The following is a 22,427-nucleotide window of genomic DNA, read 5'->3' on the forward strand; positions in this document are numbered from 1 at the left end:
CATGGGCCAAAGAGACTTTATTTCTGGTGTTAAACTCCATCTTCAACATTGCAGGACGTTTGAGATACAAAATCCTTCACACTGATGGAAGACTCGTCTAACTTTAGTGCCACTACCGTTTGGGTGGAGTGTATGTTCCTTGATGTGGTTAAGATTATTGGTACTGGAGGAAGGGAGGACTGGTGGAGGCAGGGAAGGAGTTAAGTTAGGAGTCACGAAGTGTTCACTTCTGCGCAGGCATGAGGTCATCGATCGACTGGCCTGACTCCAGGCGTTTCTCCATCTCTACAAGCAGCTTAACTCCATCCACCACCATCTGAACCAGCTCTACCTCAGAGAAGCCCAAACGGTCAGCGTTGGAGATGTCAAAGACACCACCTACTGCAGCTGTGTCCACGCCACCTGTTGAAGAGAGCAAGGTTAGTGTTGGAGATGACATTCTGTACAGGTAATACAGGATTGTATGGCTCAGGTGAATGCATACCTGTTCCACGCTTTTGGAGCCTCAGTCGCTTGAGGATCTCACCGAATTTCTCATGCTTACTGACGTTGGGAAGTTTGACATGAACGCCACCACGCAACCCTGTGCCCAGGTTGGAGGGGCAGGTTAGGACGTAGCCCAAGTGCTCGTTCCACATGAACTCATGGCCCTTCTCTTTGAACAATTCCTCAATCTGCAAAACAAGCGGATTAAGATTGAAAAGTCTGCCAACATTGGAGTCACAGGAAGGGTTACTAAAGTGACCAGTAAAAACAAAAACACACCTTTGTGAGGCCAGTGCAGAAGCGATTGAAGACTTCCTTCATGTTGCCTCCTTTCTGCATGGAGATGACACGAAGATGGTCTTCCTCATTCACCCAGACAAGGAATGTCTTATTGTCGTTGTGCCTAAAAGCATTAAGAAAATAAATTATAAATGTATATATAATAAAAAAAATACATCACATTTAAAATAAAATACAATATATCAGCTCCAAGATGGTTAATTTTGGAGAAAAAAAAAAATGTAATTATTCATTCATTATTCATTTAATTATATATATATATATATATATATATATATAAAAATGATACCCAAACCAAATAATATTTATACAGGGTACAAAAAAACAATTGATATATAATTAGTTAAGCTGACATCTAAATTAATCCATTTTGTAACGAGTGTATAGTTTATATATTATATATATATATATATATATATATATATATATAAATATAAAAGAACTATAAAATATATCAGCACCAACATGGCTATTGTTCATAGCCAGTTGGAATTACAAACTTTATTACTATTATAAATAAATACTTTTTTTTAGATTATTATTTGTTATGATCGCACCTACATGGATCTATTTAGTAAGTTGGGACAAAGTCCTTGAACCCAAAATTGAGAGGAGCAATGAACCCAAAAGCTGGTTCACTCACCAGATCCCTCTGCCATCGGGCCAGTCACGGGCCATCCCAGAGGCCAGCAGCAGTGGGGACACAGGCTTATCAAACAGGAAGTGGTCATCAATCAGCTGCTGCTGCTCATCATCCGTCATGTCCTTGAGGGCATAATACTTTCCGTTAAGATCGCCATCAAGGACTCCCAAAGCTGTGAAAAAAAAATAAAAAAAATACATCACAACAGACCTACGGCATAACAGAGTGGATGCTTGAATCACTTCTGTCTCCGCCCACTCCTCTAGACGAGCGACCAATCGTGAATCAAGTACATCCTATGCAAACAGACGGCTAGGCGAGCTCACCCTCGACGGACATGCTCTCGATGCCGCGTCTCTCCCCGCGGCTGCAGTGAGGAGGGAGGCAGAAACCACGGATGCTCCTGCCGGTCCGCACTCTGGAGCTCAGAACGTAGTTGGGGTCAAGGTCGTCTCCACCCTATTAAAATCACGACTAAAATTAGCAGCAGACTATTTTGAAACGTTAAACCCAATTAGATGCACTAGACGGAGAGTACCTGGAGGTTGTCTGGGTTCAGGTCAGTCTTATGTTTGTCTGTGGGTTTATATCCACCATGACGGTCCTCAATGATGGGATCCAGAAGATCTTTGAACACCTCGTACGTCTCCTCGTCTCCGGCAACGCAGCCCACCGTCATGATGAAAGGATGCCCTGGAACACAACAGATCAGCAGTCAGACAAATCCTGGACTTTAATCATTTGTTGTAGTGACAAAAAGAATGTTTTGGACATTTGTTTAACATTGACGGCAAACAGATTGGGCGACAGCTAAATATAGCCACACCTCATGTTTGTTATCGCACGGAGGGCCTTGCAGCAATCATGAGATTAAACAACCCTTCCTTTGTTGGACTTCACATATAACCTTATGTTGGCAATTATGAGTCAAATGCATGAAAATGCTTATACTGAAGTGCACTAGCTAGCCACCAGGTTTACAACAGCAAGCAGCACTATGCAAAGGGTGCATATGTTTGTACATTCCCTGTTCGTTTTGGACATATCAGGCCCAAGAATGCTTTGAATGGGTCTATCAGGGTCAAGCCCAAGGAGGCTTCCCCAGAGTCCTGGTTACTCAAGTACAGATATTCAGAAATAATATTCAAGGTCGTTTTTGTACCAATATGACACAAATGATCAGACTACAACAATAAAAAAGTACTATTAATAAACAATAATAAAAGTTACTATTGTCATTTGTGCAACATTTTAAATTATCTTAATAGTCTAAGATTATTGGTGAGGTCTTATGAATAAGCTAGATAATTATCACATGAGGATGACTGCTGTTATTTATATTAATACATAATTCATATAAATATGATTAATATTTTATATTAATAATAATTTGGTGGATCCCAAAACACTATTTGCTATATATTATATTATGTAATATAATATATATATAGCAAATAGTGTTTAGGGATCCACCAAATTATTATTATAACCCAGTCTGCTTTATCTTGCTCAATACCCAAACCATTTTATCTTCCAAAAAAACAAAAAACAAAAATAAAAAACTCAAGAGCTTAAGATGGTAAGCCTGTGCTGCAGCCATTTAAATATATTTTGTTGAAGTATGAGAAGTTTGTCAAGATATACATTTTAATAATTGGTACTTTTCACTCCTAGTTATATGTGTAACGTTACTACTGAGTCCATTCATATAACGTTAGATTTTTAAATATTTTTTTGTGATATGGCAATTAAAACAAAAACGTGCTAGTAATTGGGTTCAGGCAGTATTGGGGAAGGACATGGCCCAACTAGAGTAACGTTACATTTGATTGGTTAAAAATAGTGTAGTGCAGGATGAGTCATCAAAATCTTTGGTCACTTCTTCCAGTAGGGACAGAAAAAAAAAATGTAAGTGCATTTTGCTAAAAGTAACTTACAGGTTTCTTGACATTCAGCTCAGCATATAGACAAGCTTAAGGCAAACACACGGACTAAAAGCAGGGGGAATTTACATCGAGTCATAAATACTTTAACATGAGCACCACCATACACCGGAGCGCCGGTAGAAATACGGGCACTTTTCCATCTTGAAGACAGGCCATTTAACGTTACCTGGGTTGTCAACTCCGGTTTGAATGACGTCATCCACGGTAAATCCGCTGGGGGTTTGTTTGTCCCGAAGGCTAGCGTACATGTCGGGCGTCAGAACCTTCGCCATGTGGTTGTTGTGCTTGCTGAGGTCGGGAAACTCCTGCTCGGCGGAGTAATTCATCTTCAGCTGATTGTGAGTGTTACCGAAAGGCATGGTTGCGTCTACCTGGTGCAAATATTTGGAAACAAGGATGTTAAAGGCGAATTTAAATCGGATTAAAAAACGAGAACAAAGCCAGCCCCTCAGCTGCATTAATAATGACGTTACAGCATTAAAGCGCATTTTCTAAAACAGGAGAATTTGTTTATATTCGTTTAAACCGTTACAGCAACAAACGGTCGTGGTATGACGATATGGTGTTCGGTGATGTGTCATGTCACGCGGGCAGTAAATATGATGGAATGTCGAGTGCGCGTCCAATAATTGACGCCTCATTATAAAAATGCGTTCAAATGCATGCAGTTTTTGAATGTTATGTAATGCCTACTGTGCATTACGAAACTCTTGTATGGGAAACATTTATTATTCTTTGAAGCATACGAATGCGTAATGCGCAACGTCTCCAAAGACCTTGCAGAAAAGGAGGCTGACTGCAAGGTCGTTGCTGATGTTTGGGACAAAAGCACCATATCTTGCACATATCCGTGTTCTCTTCACCAACAGATTTAAAGCGTTTAAATGCCTTTGTATTGACATTACTGGGCTTCCTACACATTTAAATCCTTTAGGTAAATATCAACAGCGAATTGCAAATTGCCAACAGAGCTTGAATGCACGTTTTAAGTCTTGATATTGATGCATTCGTGATCATACTTCAATTATTAACATAGCTCACAAATATATGTTTTTGTAAATTGACTTTGCAGCGTTATCACATCACAACTTTTAATTATTAGAACAATAAAGGCTTGTTTTAATGATTTTAAACAAAAACCATACCTTATACTGATTTTCTTTGGGAAAGCGGAGTTAATCCTTCCTAAAGTCCACCAGAACCCACACAAAGACTGCTAATGGTGTCCAGAAATAATCGGCTTTGTGAGGTTTTTATATCGAGCTCAAGCTCTCCTCTGATTGGACGCTATTTGAGTCCATTCATTCTATTGGACAGGGCGTCGCATCACCTCCACAACATCCACTATTTGCTTGCATTGATCACATGATGTTTTTCCTTGACGGTTCTCCTTGTCATGATTGACAACAAATTTAAACAATGTGGAATTCGTTCACATGCATTATTCATCAAGACTCTCAAATGTTTTGTTTTGTGCTGGATGGATAATGTATTGCACAATAAATATATCTGTTCATGTTTGCTTAGCTCTTTAAATATCACGCAAATGCACCACCCTGATGTAGTGTGGATGTGGTTTTGTTTTCACAGGAAATACATTTTGTTAAGCATTAACTACTGGTTTTAATGTTCTCATCATGTATATTGCACTGTGAAGCATTGTTTGTGCAAGTGCTTATTTTTCTGTCTCCATTAAACCCTTGCTTTTAATTTAGGTGTTACATGATACATTTATGGCATTATCTGTATAAAAATAAATATGAAATATGAAATAATAAAATGCTTTAGTCTCTGAACAAAGTCATCAATCTGCTGTGCTTCAGATTTCAGTGTAAACTAAACCCTCAATCAAATCTTTCAGTAACACAATACAATGTTAATTCCCCTGTGCTTTATTATTATTATTTTTATTCACTATGGCCTTTTGTTCCCAGGCATTTAATAGTAATGAGACCTTAAATGTTGAGGTGTAATTTAGGTGTTACATGATACATTTATGGCATTATCTGTATAAAAATAAATATGAAATATGAAATAATAAAATGCTTTAGTCTCTGAACAAAGTCATCAATCTGCTGTGCTTCAGATTTCAGTGTAAACTAAACCCTCAATCAAATATTTCAGTAACACAATACAATGTTAATTCCCCTGTGCTTTATTATTATTATTTTTATTCACTATGGCCTTTTGTTCCCAGGCATTTAATAGTAATGAGACCTTAAATGTTGAGACTTAATTTATGTAAATTCTGGTGTCCAAAAATATGGCAGTCGTATATTTGGCGTCACTTGTCAAATGAATGCATTCATTAGTATTACGAAAGGCCATTTATGGTGCAAGCAAGCCTGTTTACTTTTGGTAACATATGTATTTAGTGCGTTTTTTTAGCATTGACATGATAATAATCAGAAATGTTTCTTATGCACCAAAATGAGCATGATTTCTGAAGGATCATGTGACACTGACGACTGAAGTAATGATGCGGAAATTTCAGCTTTGCCATCACAGGAATAAATAACATTTTAAAATATATTACAATTGTTATTTTAAATTATAATAATATTTTACAATATTAATGGTTTTACTGTATTTTTGATAGAATAATTTAGCCTTGATGAGACCTTTTTCAAAAACATTAAAAACTCGTACCCACCCCAAACTTTTGAACGGTATTATCTACCCTATAGCTGTCATATTGTGGAAGGATTTGACATAAATATACTACCAATATTTGGACATTTACTGCTTGTTTTAGACAGACCTTACTTCAGTCTTCTCTATACATGTATATTACTAATGAGAGCCTTCAGGGTTTCCTGGATTTTAAGGGGCCACCTGGTATAAAGGAAATTATATATTGGTCCTGTAACTGTGAGCTTGTTCCCTTTGTGAGTTATGTTTTGCTAGAGTTAACTATAGTCTCCTGTGTACAGTAAGCTCACCTAGGAGCTTAACTGTGGGCTCATGCAGAGACATTCATGCTGAGAAGATAATGCCATCTCCTCAGTTCATGACTTCTACTGTAGTTCAGTGCGGTTTGTGCCGCCTCTACCTCTTGCTTTGTCAGAAATCACATACTGCCATTTCTGTCACGCTTAATATCTTTCTGTTTCTCTCTAGGATCCCAGAATGCCCATCCTGACCACACCCCTTTTTTGTTATTGACTGCCTCACTGAAGGTAGGCCTAAACATTTAATGATTTGAACTAGCATTAGCATTAGCATAACAACTGGTATGCTTGCAAGAGAAGGCAGTTTTCACTTTGAAATATTTGTTATATACATTTAAACTCTTCTAGAAAAATACAAATGTTTGATTTGAGAAAGAGAACGTGTCTCAGAATGAAGCCCAAGGCTGCGTCTGATGAGTATTCATGGTGGCAGTGTTTTCCCCCTCAACCCTGTTGTTTTTCCTCCCCGGTTCAGGGACTGCAAAGTAGTGCGCAGCAATCACACTTTGACAGGGTGAGACAAACGCTGAGAGTGTTGATGTCATAGAGAGTCTACGTCAGAATATTTAGCCTTTAGCTTCCTTGTTTATAAGGTACAATGCCTCGGGCAGAATACTGTTGGATGAAAACAACACTTTGTGTATACTAAAGCAGGACAAAGGAGCAGCTGTAGCAGCACATCATACATATTGTCACTGAAAGAAGCTCACAAAGCACACGTCGAATAATGAAGTCCTTTCTCAGATTATTTTATCCTACACAGAAGGCTAACAGCCTACAGTCTCCCCCTTCACAGCCATGTTGCCTGACTGTCAAGCCCTCCTGACAGGGAGCTGTCAAAATCACCCCTTCCCTCTAATCAAATGTCTCATTTGCATAGCTCTTGAAAGCATTTAATCCTTTCTTTCTCCCCTTCTCCTCAGTCACCTCTCTCAAGCACGGTGGAGAGGCCAGATCAGCACTATTTAGTGATCGCAGACATGAAGCTAAAAATTATTCAAATGTATTCAAATCTATTTTACATTCAAAATTCTTCTGGAAGGAGATTTTTAATAAAACCGCACATTTCTGCTTAGCTTATATGTACTATCATTCAAAAGTGTGGGGTTGGTAAGATTTTTCAAAAATAAATTTTATCATTTTAATCAACAAGGACAAATTAAAGACACATTTTTATGTTGTATAAAATATTTGATAATCTTAATTTAATTTTAAGAGTAACTTAATAAGCATTTCTGGAATGTTGAAGGTGAGGCTTTTATCAAAGACTGTTTTGCATAATGTTTTGCATGCAGGCTACCAGTAAATTCGCAGAACTCCCCATGATAAGTCAACATAGCACATCATTCATTGCAAATCACCTTCATTGTTCAGGTTTAAGTTTTGTTTTGCCTGTTTCTCCAGAAAGCTCACGAGTGCAGTGACATTGAGCTGAAGGTCAACCGGATTCCTCAGCTTGGCTGTTTTCCTTGCTTGCGCCTGACACATCCCAGCCAGGTAGATTAAATATATCTATTGCAGCTCATCTGCCTTTAAACACCCCTGACTGACACTTACATTGACCAATCAGCAGACATCTGTTCTATACTGTCCAATCCAACAGCACTACTCAGACAGTTTTTGAACCAATGAGCGTTGTGTCTTGTAAAGTGGTTGACTTAGAGCCACATTTGGAAGAGTTGCACTAGAAATGCTCATTCATATCACATTTTTAGTCGCATTAATTAGAGTAAAGCACTTTTAGAGACTTCTGTCAAGCTGAAATACTTTGAACAATAAAAAGACACTTTAAATGGATAAAGAAAAAAATAATGAAGATTCACAGAACTAGTGCATGATGTAATATAATACTGGAAAACAACTGTACAACTGGCAGAATGCCCAAATCTTTCGAACAAAATGGCAGGTGCTATTGTATGCAAACAGCTTGACGCAACCAATTTTCCAGCTCGTCCATTCAATGGCCAGTAAAGATTGGCTGCTTTGCCTTTGCTCTCGGCCTATTGTGGTCACAGGGGCTGGCAATGGTAGAGGCCATTTAAATTTTAACCAGTCAAATGAATTTAGGTCGGCATCGGCTTTCATACAAGCTCAATTATCTTGAATAATAAATCTAGACCGCTGTCCCTCCTGCAGTGACAGAGCCCATCCATGAGTGGAGAGCCTGCCCTTCAGTCTCTATGCCAAACAACAGTGTATTCAGCTGAGAGACTGAAGCTGTAGAGTTCAGCACTTAACTGTTAATGGGGTTACTGTGAACTGCATCTTGGGGTTTGTTTCAAAACTGGAGGTATAGGGTATGGCTATTTAAAGGCTTTGCACGATGGTTAACACTTATTTGGTGAGATCTTGAAGGAATATTTAAACTAAATGCATGATTATATTAAATGCAAAATAAGCTATATTCACAGTATTTAAAAGTTATGAATAGGAGTCTAAACAATTGAAGTTTTTGTCTGTTTTTTTATGGAAGCTAATTTCCACCACATAAGAGAGAAAAATAATGCTTTGGTAAATCATAATTTTGACAACGTTGAAATGTCTTGTCTCACAATTCTGACTTTTTTATACAATTTTGTTCTTTTATCTCATAGTTTGGTTTGTTGTCATAATGTTGACGTAATAATTATCTCATAATTTTGAATTTCTATCTCAATTATTTCATAATTCAGACTTTTTATGATTTACCAACGCATGGGCTTCCAGTGGGCTTCCATCGTTTTTACAAATTGAGGAACAAACTTATTTGGTAATCGACAGTAGATGTGTGTGATAGAAATATTTGATGTCATGGGTATTTTCAACATTAAATACAGAGAAATGCAGATTAAGGATGCTCAGGTCAAAGGCCATATATACTTAACCAAAAAGTGCTTAACACAGTAGAACTAACAGTCATATGATTAGCTTAGATCATTACAAACCAATCACCAGAACAAATCACAGTGAAGAAGACTTGAGTGACATAGATTTTTTACTCAAGTGTGACTGAGGTATAGTAGCTCCTTGATGGGACGCTGTCACCTTACTTCAGGAAAGTATTGTATTGTATAGTAAGTATTCAGGGAATTACCTTGAGAGAAGTTAGTTATTATTTTTAACAACTGGAAGTTGCTTAAATTGTCCGTGGTGAAGAAGTCAGATGTAAGTTATATTCGTATTAAATATTTCCACGACATGTGTCACAAAAAAAGTAAATGTATAAAATGTTTATGTCTCAAACTGGCAGCCCCCATGTAAAAACATATTCCTTGTCAAATAAAACAGCTTTAATTAGCCTACGGATATGATTGGAGTCTTCATCTCATGTTAGGGATGCACAATATATATCGGTTCCATACCGTTTATCACCCAATATTAGCGATATTTTAAAGGATTAGTTCACTTTCAAATAAAAATGTCCTGATCATTTACTCACCCCCATGTCATCCAAGATGTCCATGTCTTTCTTTCTTCAGTCGAAAATAAATTAAGGTTTTTGAATGGCAACCAATGGTTTGAAGCTCAATGCAGCTTCAACGGGCGCTACACAATCCCAGCCTAGAAATATAGCGAAACAATCGGTCATTTTCTAAAAATAAAATAATATACTTTTTGACCACAAATGCCCGTCTTGTACCATCTCTGAGATGCTCAACGCATTACGTCATCACGTTGGAATCCTTTCATTTATTGATATAATCGATATTGGATTATTGTGCACTGTCATTCCCTATATTTTTACACGTAAATTGCCTTTGCCGCCATCTAACAATCACTTAAAGTTAATCTTTAAAAACTCTAATAATGTAATAATACTGTTAAAGATAATAGTTAGCAAACCTCAAAAAGAATATAACATTTTCGTACTGTACATTATAATGTTGTGATCCCTTTATCCTTTTAAACGATTGATTTTTAGAATTTTAGTCTTGGTCATTTGTTAGTAATCGACCGTAGCATGAAAGTACTATGTGTCTTATCGTATCGCCAGCACTTTAATGTTGGTGCATCCATGGTGCATATTTTTGAAAATACTATTAATTTATTAGTATTAGAGATAAAACTTGTTAATGATAAAAGCAGATGGGACTGATTAAAGTACCGTGCCACAGCCTGCTTTACTGGGTGTTGGTCTCTCGCATATGAAACCATTAAGCACTCGAAAGAGCCTCTTATAATGGATCTCAAGCAAATCTAGGACTTTCAGACATTTTGCATCATGCTTGAGAGGGATTAAGCTTAGTGCTTGTGAAGAGCTCTGCAGTAATGGATCCCATTCCCGAGTCCATACCATGTACGCTGTTTAGTGCTAAAGAAAGTTGTGTTTTGCTTGATGTAGTGAACCGCACTTAGCTGACTCGCTGGAAAACAGCTCTCAGCTGCAGATGGGATGGAGCAAGCAACAAACGCTCTGCATTGCATAACACTCCCATATTGTCTAAATAACTGACATAACACACACTCTTTCTCACTGAGTCACACAGTATGCAACGTCACAGTGATGTGCTGGTGCTATGCAGCGGGAGCGTGTATCCGAGTATATCATGTCTGTAGCAGATTTATGCACTGATGAAAGGGAGCAACCGCTCTCCCCCAAATCCAAATCAATCACACTGATCGTGTTTTGCTGCGAGATGTGAAATATTATCTTCAATTTTGGCTGGAGTGGGGTGGGTGTGGTCTGCTGTCTCACTCTCCCTCCCTCTCTCTTCTGCTGGTCACGTGTGGAGGCATTCATGTGATGCTGCATGACCGCTCAGATGACTTGCTGCTCGATGGTGTAGCATTTTGTTCTGGCATTACATACAGCAGGACTCATCTCAAGCCGTAATAAGTGAACGTTTTGAATCGATATACATGGGTAGTTACTGTGTTCATCACAAAAAAAATGTCCAGGAGACTCAGCACAAGTGATTTCAATATTGTATTATGTATTCAATATTATATTCAATATTGTATTTCAATCAATTATTAATGTAACCGGTTCTACTTGACCCGCTCTGAGCGGGATTCGAACCAGCGATTTGGAAGGCGCGCACTTACATTATAATTATTATTAAGATTGATAAATGCTTTAGAAGTATTTTTCATTGTGAGTTCATGTTAACAAATGGAACCTTTTGTAAAGTGTTACTAATAAATCCTAAAATAAAGACATTATTTTATTTAACAACGCAAATCTCAAAATGAATATTCATACTGTACATTTTAATGTTGTGATGCCTAAATAATTTTTTTTAAATGATTGATTTTAGTTTTAATTAAAAATGTTAGGTTTATTTTTTTAATTAATTTGTGCAAAATACTATGGAATCTGCCATTTACTTATTAGCTATAACATGAAAATAATTATGGATTTATCTGTATTGCTGGCTAATTCTATTCTGTTCTGTTTCGTTATATTCTTTAATGGCTGTAATGTTTGCGTTCTGGCATTTTTCCTCTATATTTCTCTATCCTTCTCTCTCTCTCTCTCGTCTCCCTCTTTCCCCCTCCTCCATCTCCTGAGGCTTTGTCTGATCTGGAGTGGGTGAAAGGGAAAGGCTCATTTCTCCTTTAATGCATCTTTAAACACTCTCTCAACAGTAGAGTTTATGCATTCAACTCCTGTTCCTCAAAACCACCTATTAGAGAGAACGATGGAGAGGGAAAAACCCAGTCACCTTCATCTGTCTGCGCCTCGTTCGGCTTGCCCTGCGGCTGTGTGTCCTCGTCAAGACTGCAGAGTTATTTTCCCCTCCGTGGCGTGCTCTGCGCTGAAATCGATTTCTGTGCTAAGAGACCAAATTGGACCTTGTGCCTGTGTCCTACATGTCCTCGTGGTTCTCACTGTCTCCTGCAGACGAGCTATCATTAGACGAGTGCAGAATAGCTCTCCCTCCCGTTTCCACCTGCTGGACGTTCATTCACAGACACTCATTTGCATATGAACGCCATGGCTACTGTATTAATGAAACATTGCCTCCATTGTTGCCATGAGAACAAAAGTGGTGATGATGTCATGGCGGTCTTTTCACCTCTCAGATTAGCTGAGAGGACGCAGCAGGCTGTGTGGAGTGGGTAATTATGAGTGAAGGCATCGTTCCCAGCCTCTGCACTGACTGGATGCCCACGCAGTCTCCCAGCCAACCGTACAGCTTAATGGTGGAAAATGCCACATTTAACCGATTCATTCATGCATGTCATATAGAATCTTTTTGGCTTGGTTGTGTTGATTTGCCCTACTCAGATGGATTCACTTCTGTTTTGGAGGAGTTTCCTGACAGTTGTAAAAGACTGAAATGTTGTTGGTCGTTGCAACTTAATGCAAATGAGAGGCAAGGAGGGATGCACAAGATTAGTACCATATCGGTGATTGGCTGATATTAGAGATTTATTATTATATATTGGTTATTGGATCAGATATTTATTTGTTCATGGTCATCTCCCTTATTTTAACACTGTTAAATATAATCTTTAGGAAAAATCTAAATGAATACCTGTTTTTGTGTGTGTCTCTTTAAATGCAAATTAGCTGCTGCTCCCTCCCCCCCTTTCCAGAAGAGGGCTGTGCCTTTACAGCGCATGACTCGGACACTCCAGAAGCAACTAAACAGGAGAAACAGGATTCAACAGAACGCTCTTTTTTTTCCTCAGTATTTTCCAGTATTTTCTATGAAACACGCTAGACGGACATTGAGTTTTTTCCTCCCATTCAGGGCTATTCAACACGCGTCTTTGTGCATCTTTGCGTCTAAAAAACACGATACGCGTACAGTGGAAAGCACAAGGTGTCAAGGCACGTTTTTTTTTTAAGTTAAACTTCTTTTAACTTGAGCGCTGTGTTTTTAGAACGCCGTTTTCTGCGTGAGACGCTGTATAAGATGCGAGACATGAACACAACAGTCAAACACGTCCGTCTAGCCTTGCGCATTTACAAAGAAAAGGAATGGAAATGCAAAGGAAATTTTTAGTATTCAGTAGGTATGTTTACATGCACTAATTTGATCAGATTCTGATATTTTTGTTTATAGGGACTTTGCAATCTGATTCACAGTTTTGTTTCTGTGTGCATTTATGGATTTCGAACAAAAGCCCCAATCACGGCGTTCAGAACTGGAGACAGCCGCTGCTATAATGTTACTGGAGCTACTGCGAGTATTATTGCCATTTTTGCCATGATGATTGATGATTGATTGATTTTTATAGATATATAGGGAGTAAAGAAATATAATATGCACTTTTGTAATAAGTAAAATGTTTTAGAAGTAAAAATTTGGTTAATTAAAAAGTAGCTTTATTTTTCATTTATTTAGACAATAGTATATGGAATTGTAATATCGGCCAATTATCCGTTACTGACCATAAAATGAATATAATTATAGCTAGAATTTTGATATTGGTGCATTTCCAAAAGCAGAATAATGCAAGACATCAGACCATCCTGAAGACAACCTCACTGGTGGCACATCTCTGGGGTTTTGTTGGGCGTTATCGAGCGGGTTTCTTCCACATCAGTGGACGTGCAGTGTAAAGCTTGCCTTTATCTCTTACTCTGTCTTTGTCCCCATTTCCCTCTCTCATCCCATCATGCAGTGAATTTCACATCCATAAGCGTTTTATGTAATCATGTTTAATGCCAGTGTCCTTCATCTCTCTACTGAAAGAGCTCAGAGCTCTTTGCCAAACAATCAACCCAGGGAATGCTAAAATGCTAACAGCAAATAAAACCTACTTTCAGCATAACATGCAAACAGTCCCAAAATATTATGATACTGTTGAAATTGTCATTTATATAATCATGTATTATGCCATAAGCTGTTCCCCTGTATCTTTTGGAAGGCAGAACTCATCATCACATACACCTCCCTTTAATTTCATTCCCTTCATGTCTTCAATCTATGTCTCCTTGTTTAACAGATTCTAGGGCATTTATTACCCAGAATCCATCACTGTCATAAGCACCTTCTTCTTAAAAATCATCCTATTAAAATACAAGACTTGATTGGCTGTCCTGTGCACCTTCATTTATTTTCACAGCCTGTGTGAATTACATCCTGTCTCGATTAAAACAATCTAATTAAAACCTTCACTTGACTTACACTACTGTTCAAAAGTTTGGGGTTGGTAAGATGTTTTTTAGAGGAGTCGTGTATGCTCAACAAAGGCTGCTTTATTTGAAAGTTCAAAAGAACAGCATTTATTTGAAATATAAATATTTTGTAGCAATATAATGAGTCTTTACTGTCACTTTTGATCCAATTTAATGCATCTGTGCTGAATGCAACTTTTTGAATAAAAACCCAAACTATTGTCATTTATATTGACCTCATCTCATATTGGCACTGTACCTGCTGACACACCCTTTAAAATGGTTTCTTAGTTCATTAATATTAATCTGTTTTTGACTGGCAAAAGTGGGCCTTTTTCCAGACCCTTCAATTATTGTTTAACATCCACACTTAAATTGTCATCCCAGCCATGGCTTAATTCATTGTAATGCAGCAACTTGATGGGGTTATGATCATGATTTACGGCAAAATGAATAGTCATTTCTATCTGTTCAAACAATGTTGATCAAGTGTATTGGTTTGGCTTGCATTTGGTTTTCTGAGACCTCTGTATCCCCCGCTGCCCCTGTTGACATCACTTTAACACACGGAAACACAGTACCATGGCTTTCATGCCCATATCAACAGGCCGTGTAACAATGCCGTCCTGTGTTCCTCTCGAAGCAAGATGCTCATCAAAGCTCTCTCATCTGACACCTGTGTCTGCCACACAGCCATGGGAAATGCAGAGGATTTCAAAGCGCCGTTGACAAGATGCATTGAAAAAGGCTTGCTAAAGTGTTTATGTGCACTCAGGGACATGGGGATCAATTGTCTGCTGACTGTAATTATGCTCTTTTATAAGAGTTTGTTCCTGCATGCTCTCAGCTCTAGATTAAAGGCCGTGAGGAGGCAGGGTAGGAACTGGGGCAGAGGAGGAGAGGTGACTTGAATGTCTGAAAGATTGAATGTTTCACTCTTTCCCACCTACAAGCACTCTCACATCTTAAACTGTGAGCTACATACTGCTCTATGTGTACGGCAAAGCTTGGTGAGCGGCCTTAATGCCTATTACACATGGGAACTCGGAATTTGTCCCCTGCATTTAATCCATTGCACACGCATTAGGAGCAGTGAGTAGAGAAAACACACACATACACACACACGCACACACTTATTGTGAGTTATCAGACTCTGATGTTGATCAAATTCATACACTACACAGTTGAGTATGTAGTGCATAAGTACATAGTGTATAAGTCTATAGTGTATAGTGCGTCATATGCGACACAACTAGAGTTTGGTATTGACATGCAGTAACAAGTATACGGCATTTTAATTACATTGAACTGTTTTTATTAATACTTTTCAGTACTGAATGAAGTACATTTCTTATGTCTCTGTCCACCGTTCACTGAGGTTGTCACAGTGCTGTCTTAAAATGCTCTCTAGGTTTTGGAACGGAGCTAAAGGCTCTATTTTTCCATTCTGTTTTATGTCTGATAGCTCTATTTGCTGAATGGCTCGATACACTGCAGGACAGGCTTTTTTTCTTCAGAGCAAAGATAGTAACAGCAATTAAGCGCAGCCTGCCTTGAGTTATGAATGATTTAACATCTCATCTACTAGTCTGCATGGGGGATTTGTACATTAAGAGTGTGTCGCTGTCCACTCATGCCTGTTCCACGTGCCTTTAAAACTCCTCCTCCTGTGATGTTTCCCTGTCCTTGTGAATGTGAGAGGCTGATGATGAATGCATTTGTGCGAATCTGTGTGTGTGTGTGTGTGTGTGTGTGCGTAAGACACTAGGAGGAGGAGCTACTGCAGTTACCACTGCAGTGCTGCAGTCTCCCATGATGCACCTGGGCATCTCACACTCCTATTATGACTTTTATTCACCTGTCCTCTATCCTCCTTTTTTTAACAGCTGTCCTGTCACACACTGTTCCTCTGCAGATGAAGATGTTGGTTGCTGTAAGGTGTCCTTATACAACCTTGCCACTGAGATGGTTAATTTGACATGCTTTGGAAAAATATAAGAAAAGATATGTTGTTGAAATGTTAACATTGTCAAATTCTCTTCCATCTTTCATAAAATGTTCTTCCCTCTTCCATTTGGTGACATTAGTTTTGCATAAAATTACACACTTCACTGCAAACCACAATTCTTAATATAGGAAAGATAGGCAGTGGAAAGCCCTGAGTAGTGTGAATAGCTCAAGGTCAAAACAACCGTGTAATATTCAAATGAGGCACTGGACGCAAGTCAGCATTAAAGAGGAACAGAGAGAGTGAAAGAGGAGACATGGGGTCAGTTTTCATCTGCTCTTCCTTTTCCTGTATTACACCATTTTATCTATCCCATCTCTGATGCGTGTCTCTGGCCTTTCACTGCCAGCCATGCCACTCTGATTACATTAAAGTTTAACAGCAATGTGACAAGCAAGAGAAGTACTGCAGCCACTATCCCGTTACACTCGACATATCGCCCCTCCCCCTGTATGCCCTTCCGCTCACGTGATTCAATGCTCTCCATCACCACACATCTGCTACGTCTTTTACATTCTCGGCCTATTTGCATTTTTGGGTGATCTAGCTATCCCTTTAAAGACATATAGTGCTCTCAAAAATGAAAGTTTCTCTCTTCATTTACTCACCCTCATGTCAGTCTAAATCTGAATGACTTTATTTCTTCTGTGGATCATAACATTATTAATATTGATAAAAAAAAATGTGTCCATACAATGGAAGTCAATGGGAACCTATACCAATATTCTTCAAAATATTTTCTTTTATGTTCCACAGAAGAAAGAAAGGCATTCAGGTTTGGAACAACGTGAGGGTGAGTAAATGATGACAGAATCTTTATTTATTTTTTAGGTGAACTATCACTTTAAGCGCAGTCGTAAAATAACCCACAACAGCAGATGAGGCATTTTAATGAACTGCTCTGTCCAACGATAAAGGTTAGATGCGATTCTATAACAATTCAGCCAGTTCTTAGGGAGATGTTGGAGGGGAGTCAAGTTAGTTAATTGAAATGTATGACCGAATTTATAGGATAACGGAATTGCTGTCAGGCTGCGGCAGGACACTTGAGAGTCATTGCAGCACATTGTGGCCTCACTGCTGCACTGCAAGGCTCATTAATTCATGAGGAACAGGCTCAGCAGCAAAATGGAGGCATGTGGATGGATGGGGAGGGGTGGAGAGAGCTTATGCCTCTGGGGTCACCCGCAGCTCCGGAATTATTATATAAAAAACTGAACCACAGGAAGGGATTGTACCTGGCCTTGCAAAAAACAATGAGGATATGTTGATGTTCTGATAGTACAGCATTAGAATGCATATATACTTGTATGTTAAATGCTTTTGCTTTGTTCTCTCCTGGCTGAAATGCCAGTGTGTGAAGAGAATGCAGGGTCTTGCCAGGTCTCTCGCTACTTCAGGGCCCGTTGCAAAGCAATGTGCAGCCCGTGGCCATGCCTGCATTGAGTAAGCTGTCAGTGCCCTTTTCAAAAGCTGCCCTGTTACCTCGGCAATAGGCTCAGTGTCTCAGTCAATTGCAATTCAGGATTTCACAGTCTCTGAAAACTGCGGAAGCAGGTCCCACACCAGCATCATCTCTCATCTTCCAGCCTTTAGCACCAGACAGGTTGTGCTGTGTTGTGTTGTGTTGTGTTGTGTTGTGTTGAGAGGACTCGCAGGCCACTGCAGTTAAAGCGGTTTCGTTTCCTCTGCTGGAAGTCTGTTTTGTCCATTTAGTCGATTCTGCATTTAGGCTTCCTGTTTTTAATGCAAATATATCTGCATATACTTTGCAGTGACTTAGGTATGAAATATGCAATATTTCTCAAGCTAAAGTCTAATAATAATTTGTACATTTACATAATTCATAAATCCTGTTATCATCACATAAGTATGACACTGGATTGAGATACCTTGTTTCCATTTTTGGCCTAAAAGAAGCTGAGTGGACATCTGTAACACCAAAGTGTGTCAGAATTTGCGCCACTACCCTCACCAATAGGACTTTTTTATTGGTTTCAAACAAGTTTCCCAAACACTCCCCCAGCCTGCCATTGGTCAGATAAACAGATAGATAAACGCCTCAAACTCATGCAATTGGTTGACCCACTGTTGCTATGTTGGAGTTGGAATTCTTAAACAGAGTGTTTACAAATTATAGCAACCCCAAGGTGGTAATGCGGCCACGACGCGAAATTTATTTATTATTATTATTTGAATTATAATTTTCGAATAATTCAATGGAGCAAGTCAATTATTATTCCATGTCAATTATTCAGTTTATACTACGGTTACCACACCTCAAGATTTTGTTCAAATGTTGTATTTTAAGCCATTTGTCAGAGTTTTGTCCTTAAAACGTACTTGTGTGTAGGACTGATTTCTAATGCATCTCATCCCACGGTTGCTAATTCCAAACGTCATTTTGGAGCTAGTAACGGATGAGAGAGAGAGAGAGAGAGGGAGAGAGAGAGGGAGAGAGAGGGAGAGAGAGAGAGAGAGAGAGAGAGAGAGAGAGAGAGAGAGAGAGAGAAGAGAGGAGAGAGAGAGAGAGAGGAGAGAGAGAGAGAGAGAGAGAACGAGAGAGAGGAGAGAGAGAGAGAGAGAGAGAGAGAGAGAGAGAGAGAGAGAGCGCATGTGAATTACAATTAACTCTGCATTTTAATCTGGATAGGAAATGGTATTTTAACGAATAAGTGCAGGGAAATTCAGAAAACACAATATGACAGAAAGCCAAGGGACAGATTAAGTGAACACTCCCTGTCTGTGCTCTGTGCTGTACAGCGCGACAGTGTCACAGTCCTCTGGCTGCCCTCCACCTGTCCTCCTTATAAACCAATCTCACCATGAACAATTTCATCCCGCAGACACAACACATAATTAAAAGGCACAAGACACTATTCTGGAATATTCCATAATAATGATCTAATGAAAGGAAATCTGCTTGTAACAGGTCAGGCATATAATCTGCTGTAAAAATATAGCCTAACAGAAAAGGAATAAGTAATTATTACGTCATTACTGTAAACACCGGTGTGATCACATCCTCTCATTAAGGCTCCTGCAGTTTTATTTCCAACCTGCTCATTTCCTTTCTAGTCTTTCTAGTCTTTGTAGTCTAGTGATTAATTGACCTTTGTGTGTTTTCAACTTAAAGTACATTCAGTCCATTAGAAGTCAAAGATAATCAGTAGCATTGTGTCTTTGTCCAAGTTCTAACAGTCATCACGCAACATAATTTCTCACAAAAAAGGATAGACAGCTGACATTATTATATATAGTTGAATGAAATTATAATCATAATATAATGTTGCTCATATCTCTCATATGTATTAACAATATTTATTAGGGTTTCCATGAGTGTTCATGAGCAGAGTCTTCCTCCCTACCAGTGGAACAGAAGACTGATCTGATCTGCTGATCTGATGTTGCAGTAATGGGATTAAGGGTTTGGGAATGAATGTGTTACATCTGTTGAGTTCTTCAGTACTGACTTGTAGTCTCACTCACCATATACCATTTTCACTTCCCTGTCTGCTTGAGAGGCACTTCCTGTCTAAATGACCATGACAATAATAGATCAGCATCTTAAAGCTATAGTTTTTCAGAGGTGTGGATTCAGTATCATGCAAAAGTAAAAGTCATATTACATACGTTCTAATGCCATTGCGGAAATGCGCAACTTAAGTTTTAGTTGTCTTTTTTTTTTTTTTTTTTTTTTTATTAGTAATTTTGTTATGTAGTTTTTTAATTTTTATTTTAGTTAACGCTAACACTGCCCCCCACAAGGAGACGTGATCCATTAAAAATTAAACCCTTCTTATTAAGCTAATGACTGGATTCATCTCATGAGTGTACATTATTTTTAACCATTTAGGAAAAAAACTTGTGCTGATTGTACTGATTTGTATTCTGTTTAAAATTGTGATGATTTAGCAGCAACAGATCTCCTGTGGTGTGACACATATCAGTGTAATGGCTTATCGAAAAAGAAACAATGTTAGCGCTGGTTCTCTGCATTGGTTATTGACTGGATTTTGAGATGTGGGCATGTGGGCCGAGGCAAATGAACGCGAGCTTGCAGGGATGAGATTTACGTGGACTAAACGACTGGAGACATGACGACATAAGCAACCTCTCAGTCCCACAGCGTGGCTTATCCACGGATGGCGTGTGGCAAGTTCGGCACAGCTGATCTTAGTCACTTTGACATGTGACACGTTAGTGTTCAGGTGAGAGTAAAGTAGATTGGGATGTCTGCAGTGCAGCCAGGAGACAAAACACCGGTCTGTCAGCCGCTCACCTTGCCTTATCTTCTTACATAAAGCCTCGTTCCATCGGTGGACACACACACAATAAAACAGCACAACGTACTGTATATGAAAATAGCATTTGAGATGCATGCTGATTTATTTAATGGCCGCCGTTTTTTTATTCTTGACCTACAATGTGTTTTAGTTTAAGACAGTGTTTTGTCACACATGGTTTGCAAGTGCTTTCGCTGTAATCCATAAGCTGCTTTTGAGGGGGGAGGGGGAGGTACAGGACTAGATTGTTGGCACAAATGTGGCTTGCCATCGGGCACGCGATGAAAGGTGACTCTGCACTCTGCTCGGGTTAATGTATGATCTGAATTATGTAAGGACTGGAAATATCATCTTTAATTATGTATAGGTTTTATTCATTTTGCCCCCCCCCCCCCCCCCCTCTCTCTCTCCCTCCCTCCCTCTCTCTCTCTCTCCTCTCTCTCTCTCTCTCTCTCTCGCTTTTGTTCTTTCTGCTTACATACCCTGTGAAATCACTTGATGAGAGCAGTTTTCTCTTGTGATGACATGTTTGGTGCGACATGCCTTATTCGAGTGTTTATATTACACTAAGTGCAAATAGCCCACCTTGTCGGCAGAGGCTATTTACACTAAATCCGCCCACCGACGTCTAGTTGGGCCATGCAGACAAAATTACGTAAGACGATGGATTGTCAACAGTAGCAATAGTGTTTGCCGAACTCGCTCTACTTCTTTTTCCCATCACATATCTGATCGGAAAGGCTTTTTTTTCAATAGTGTTTAATGTGTTTAATAATAAACTGTTTATCGGTTAGGGTTAGAAGTTACTGTAGGGTAGGGAGGGCTTTATTGTCCCAATAAGGCGGCATCCATTTAATAAATAAAATAATTGACACTCTATATTATTATTGCATACCATTTCATGACAACAACACTGATATGCAAATGCAATTTATAAGTAAATAAAATACTGCAAATGTTTTATATTGTGTAAATGTTCAAGCTATATTAATATCAAGCTATAAAGGTCTTAGTTTATAGGTTATTTGATAGAATAGAATGGAATCGAAGTGACACATGTCCTTTCTCTCTTTAAAGACTAAGATTCAGAAAGCTTCCTGGAAAGGGCTTAGTGACAGGACATATTAAAGAGTCATCAGCAATGCGCGTTAGCAAGGCACGCCAGAAATAACTCCCTGGATGCAGCACTGCGAATCTCGCCTTAGTTTCCAGCCAGCTGAAACAGCACATTCATCCACAGGGAGAGACTCCTCTTTAATGGTACAGATGGATACTACACAAGCTTCTACACAAGTATTCAAGGGCTTATGTAACGCTATAGCTCTCTTCCACATGATATGTTTAGTTCATCACATGTCTTAGAGTTGGGGAAACAGATTGAAAATGGGCTGTAGCCTTTATGATGGACAGATGGTCGGTGTATGTCTAAAGATCGCATTAATACAGCTTTAACACTATGTGGATGTGTGTCTATGCTTGCGTGTGCAGATGGACTGGCAGTGGGGGGTGTTATCTATTTGGCATGACATTTTTCATAAATCATCACACCAGGATGCACGAATGCAGGCATTACCGTGTTCCTTAAAGAGCCATTATTATTAAAAAATTATTATTATTATATAGTCAGTAACATTTAAAAAATTTACAGTATATGAACAGAATTTTATTTACCATATTTTTTTGTTTTGTTGTAATATATATTTTTTTAATATATTTTTTTAGTAATATTTTTTTTGTGTATAAAATAGCATTTC

The 22,427-nt window shown here is 38.7% G+C and overlaps 2 protein-coding genes across 2 annotated transcripts in view; one reads left to right on the top strand and one right to left on the bottom strand.

Annotated features, from left to right (window-relative positions):
* Window positions 1–4,703, bottom strand: ckbb (creatine kinase, brain b). Its single transcript, XM_079584350.1, has 8 exons — window positions 4,521–4,703; window positions 3,542–3,746; window positions 1,968–2,122; window positions 1,756–1,888; window positions 1,430–1,601; window positions 766–889; window positions 485–674; window positions 1–402 (listed from the first exon to the last, which is right to left on the bottom strand). The coding sequence occupies exons 2-8, from the start codon at window positions 3,732–3,734 to the stop codon at window positions 224–226; spliced, it is 1,146 nt and encodes a 381-aa protein (XP_079440476.1). The 5' UTR covers window positions 3,735–3,746; window positions 4,521–4,703; the 3' UTR covers window positions 1–223.
* Window positions 4,131–22,427, top strand: part of LOC307012617 (uncharacterized protein) — a gene marked incomplete at its 5' end in the record, with an annotated part of 24,374 nt that continues 6,077 nt past the window's right edge. The window contains 4 exons of the mRNA XM_079639499.1: window positions 4,131–4,178; window positions 6,402–6,554; window positions 7,731–7,823; window positions 17,144–17,180. Coding sequence (XP_079495625.1) covers window positions 4,131–4,178; window positions 6,402–6,554; window positions 7,731–7,823; window positions 17,144–17,180 — 331 coding nt within the window. The remainder of the gene's footprint in view (window positions 4,179–6,401; window positions 6,555–7,730; window positions 7,824–17,143; window positions 17,181–22,427) is intronic.

The sequence above is a fragment of the Phoxinus phoxinus genome (assembly GCF_949152265.1).
Source record: "Phoxinus phoxinus genome assembly, chromosome: 16".
In the NCBI taxonomy this organism is placed as follows: Eukaryota; Metazoa; Chordata; class Actinopteri; order Cypriniformes; family Leuciscidae; genus Phoxinus; species Phoxinus phoxinus.

Excerpts from the sequence above, each read along its gene's own strand:
- ckbb (XM_079584350.1), bottom strand. The coding sequence starts at position 3,734 with ATGCCTTTCGGTAACACTCACAATCAGCTGAAGATGAATTACTCCGCC. Across the intron at positions 890-1,429 it reads CCCGATGGCAGAGGGATCTG|GCACAACGACAATAAGACAT; the intron begins GTGAGTGAACCA and ends TAATGCTTTTAG. Across the intron at positions 403-484 it reads GCTCCAAAAGCGTGGAACAG|GTGGCGTGGACACAGCTGCA; the intron begins GTATGCATTCAC and ends TCTCTTCAACAG.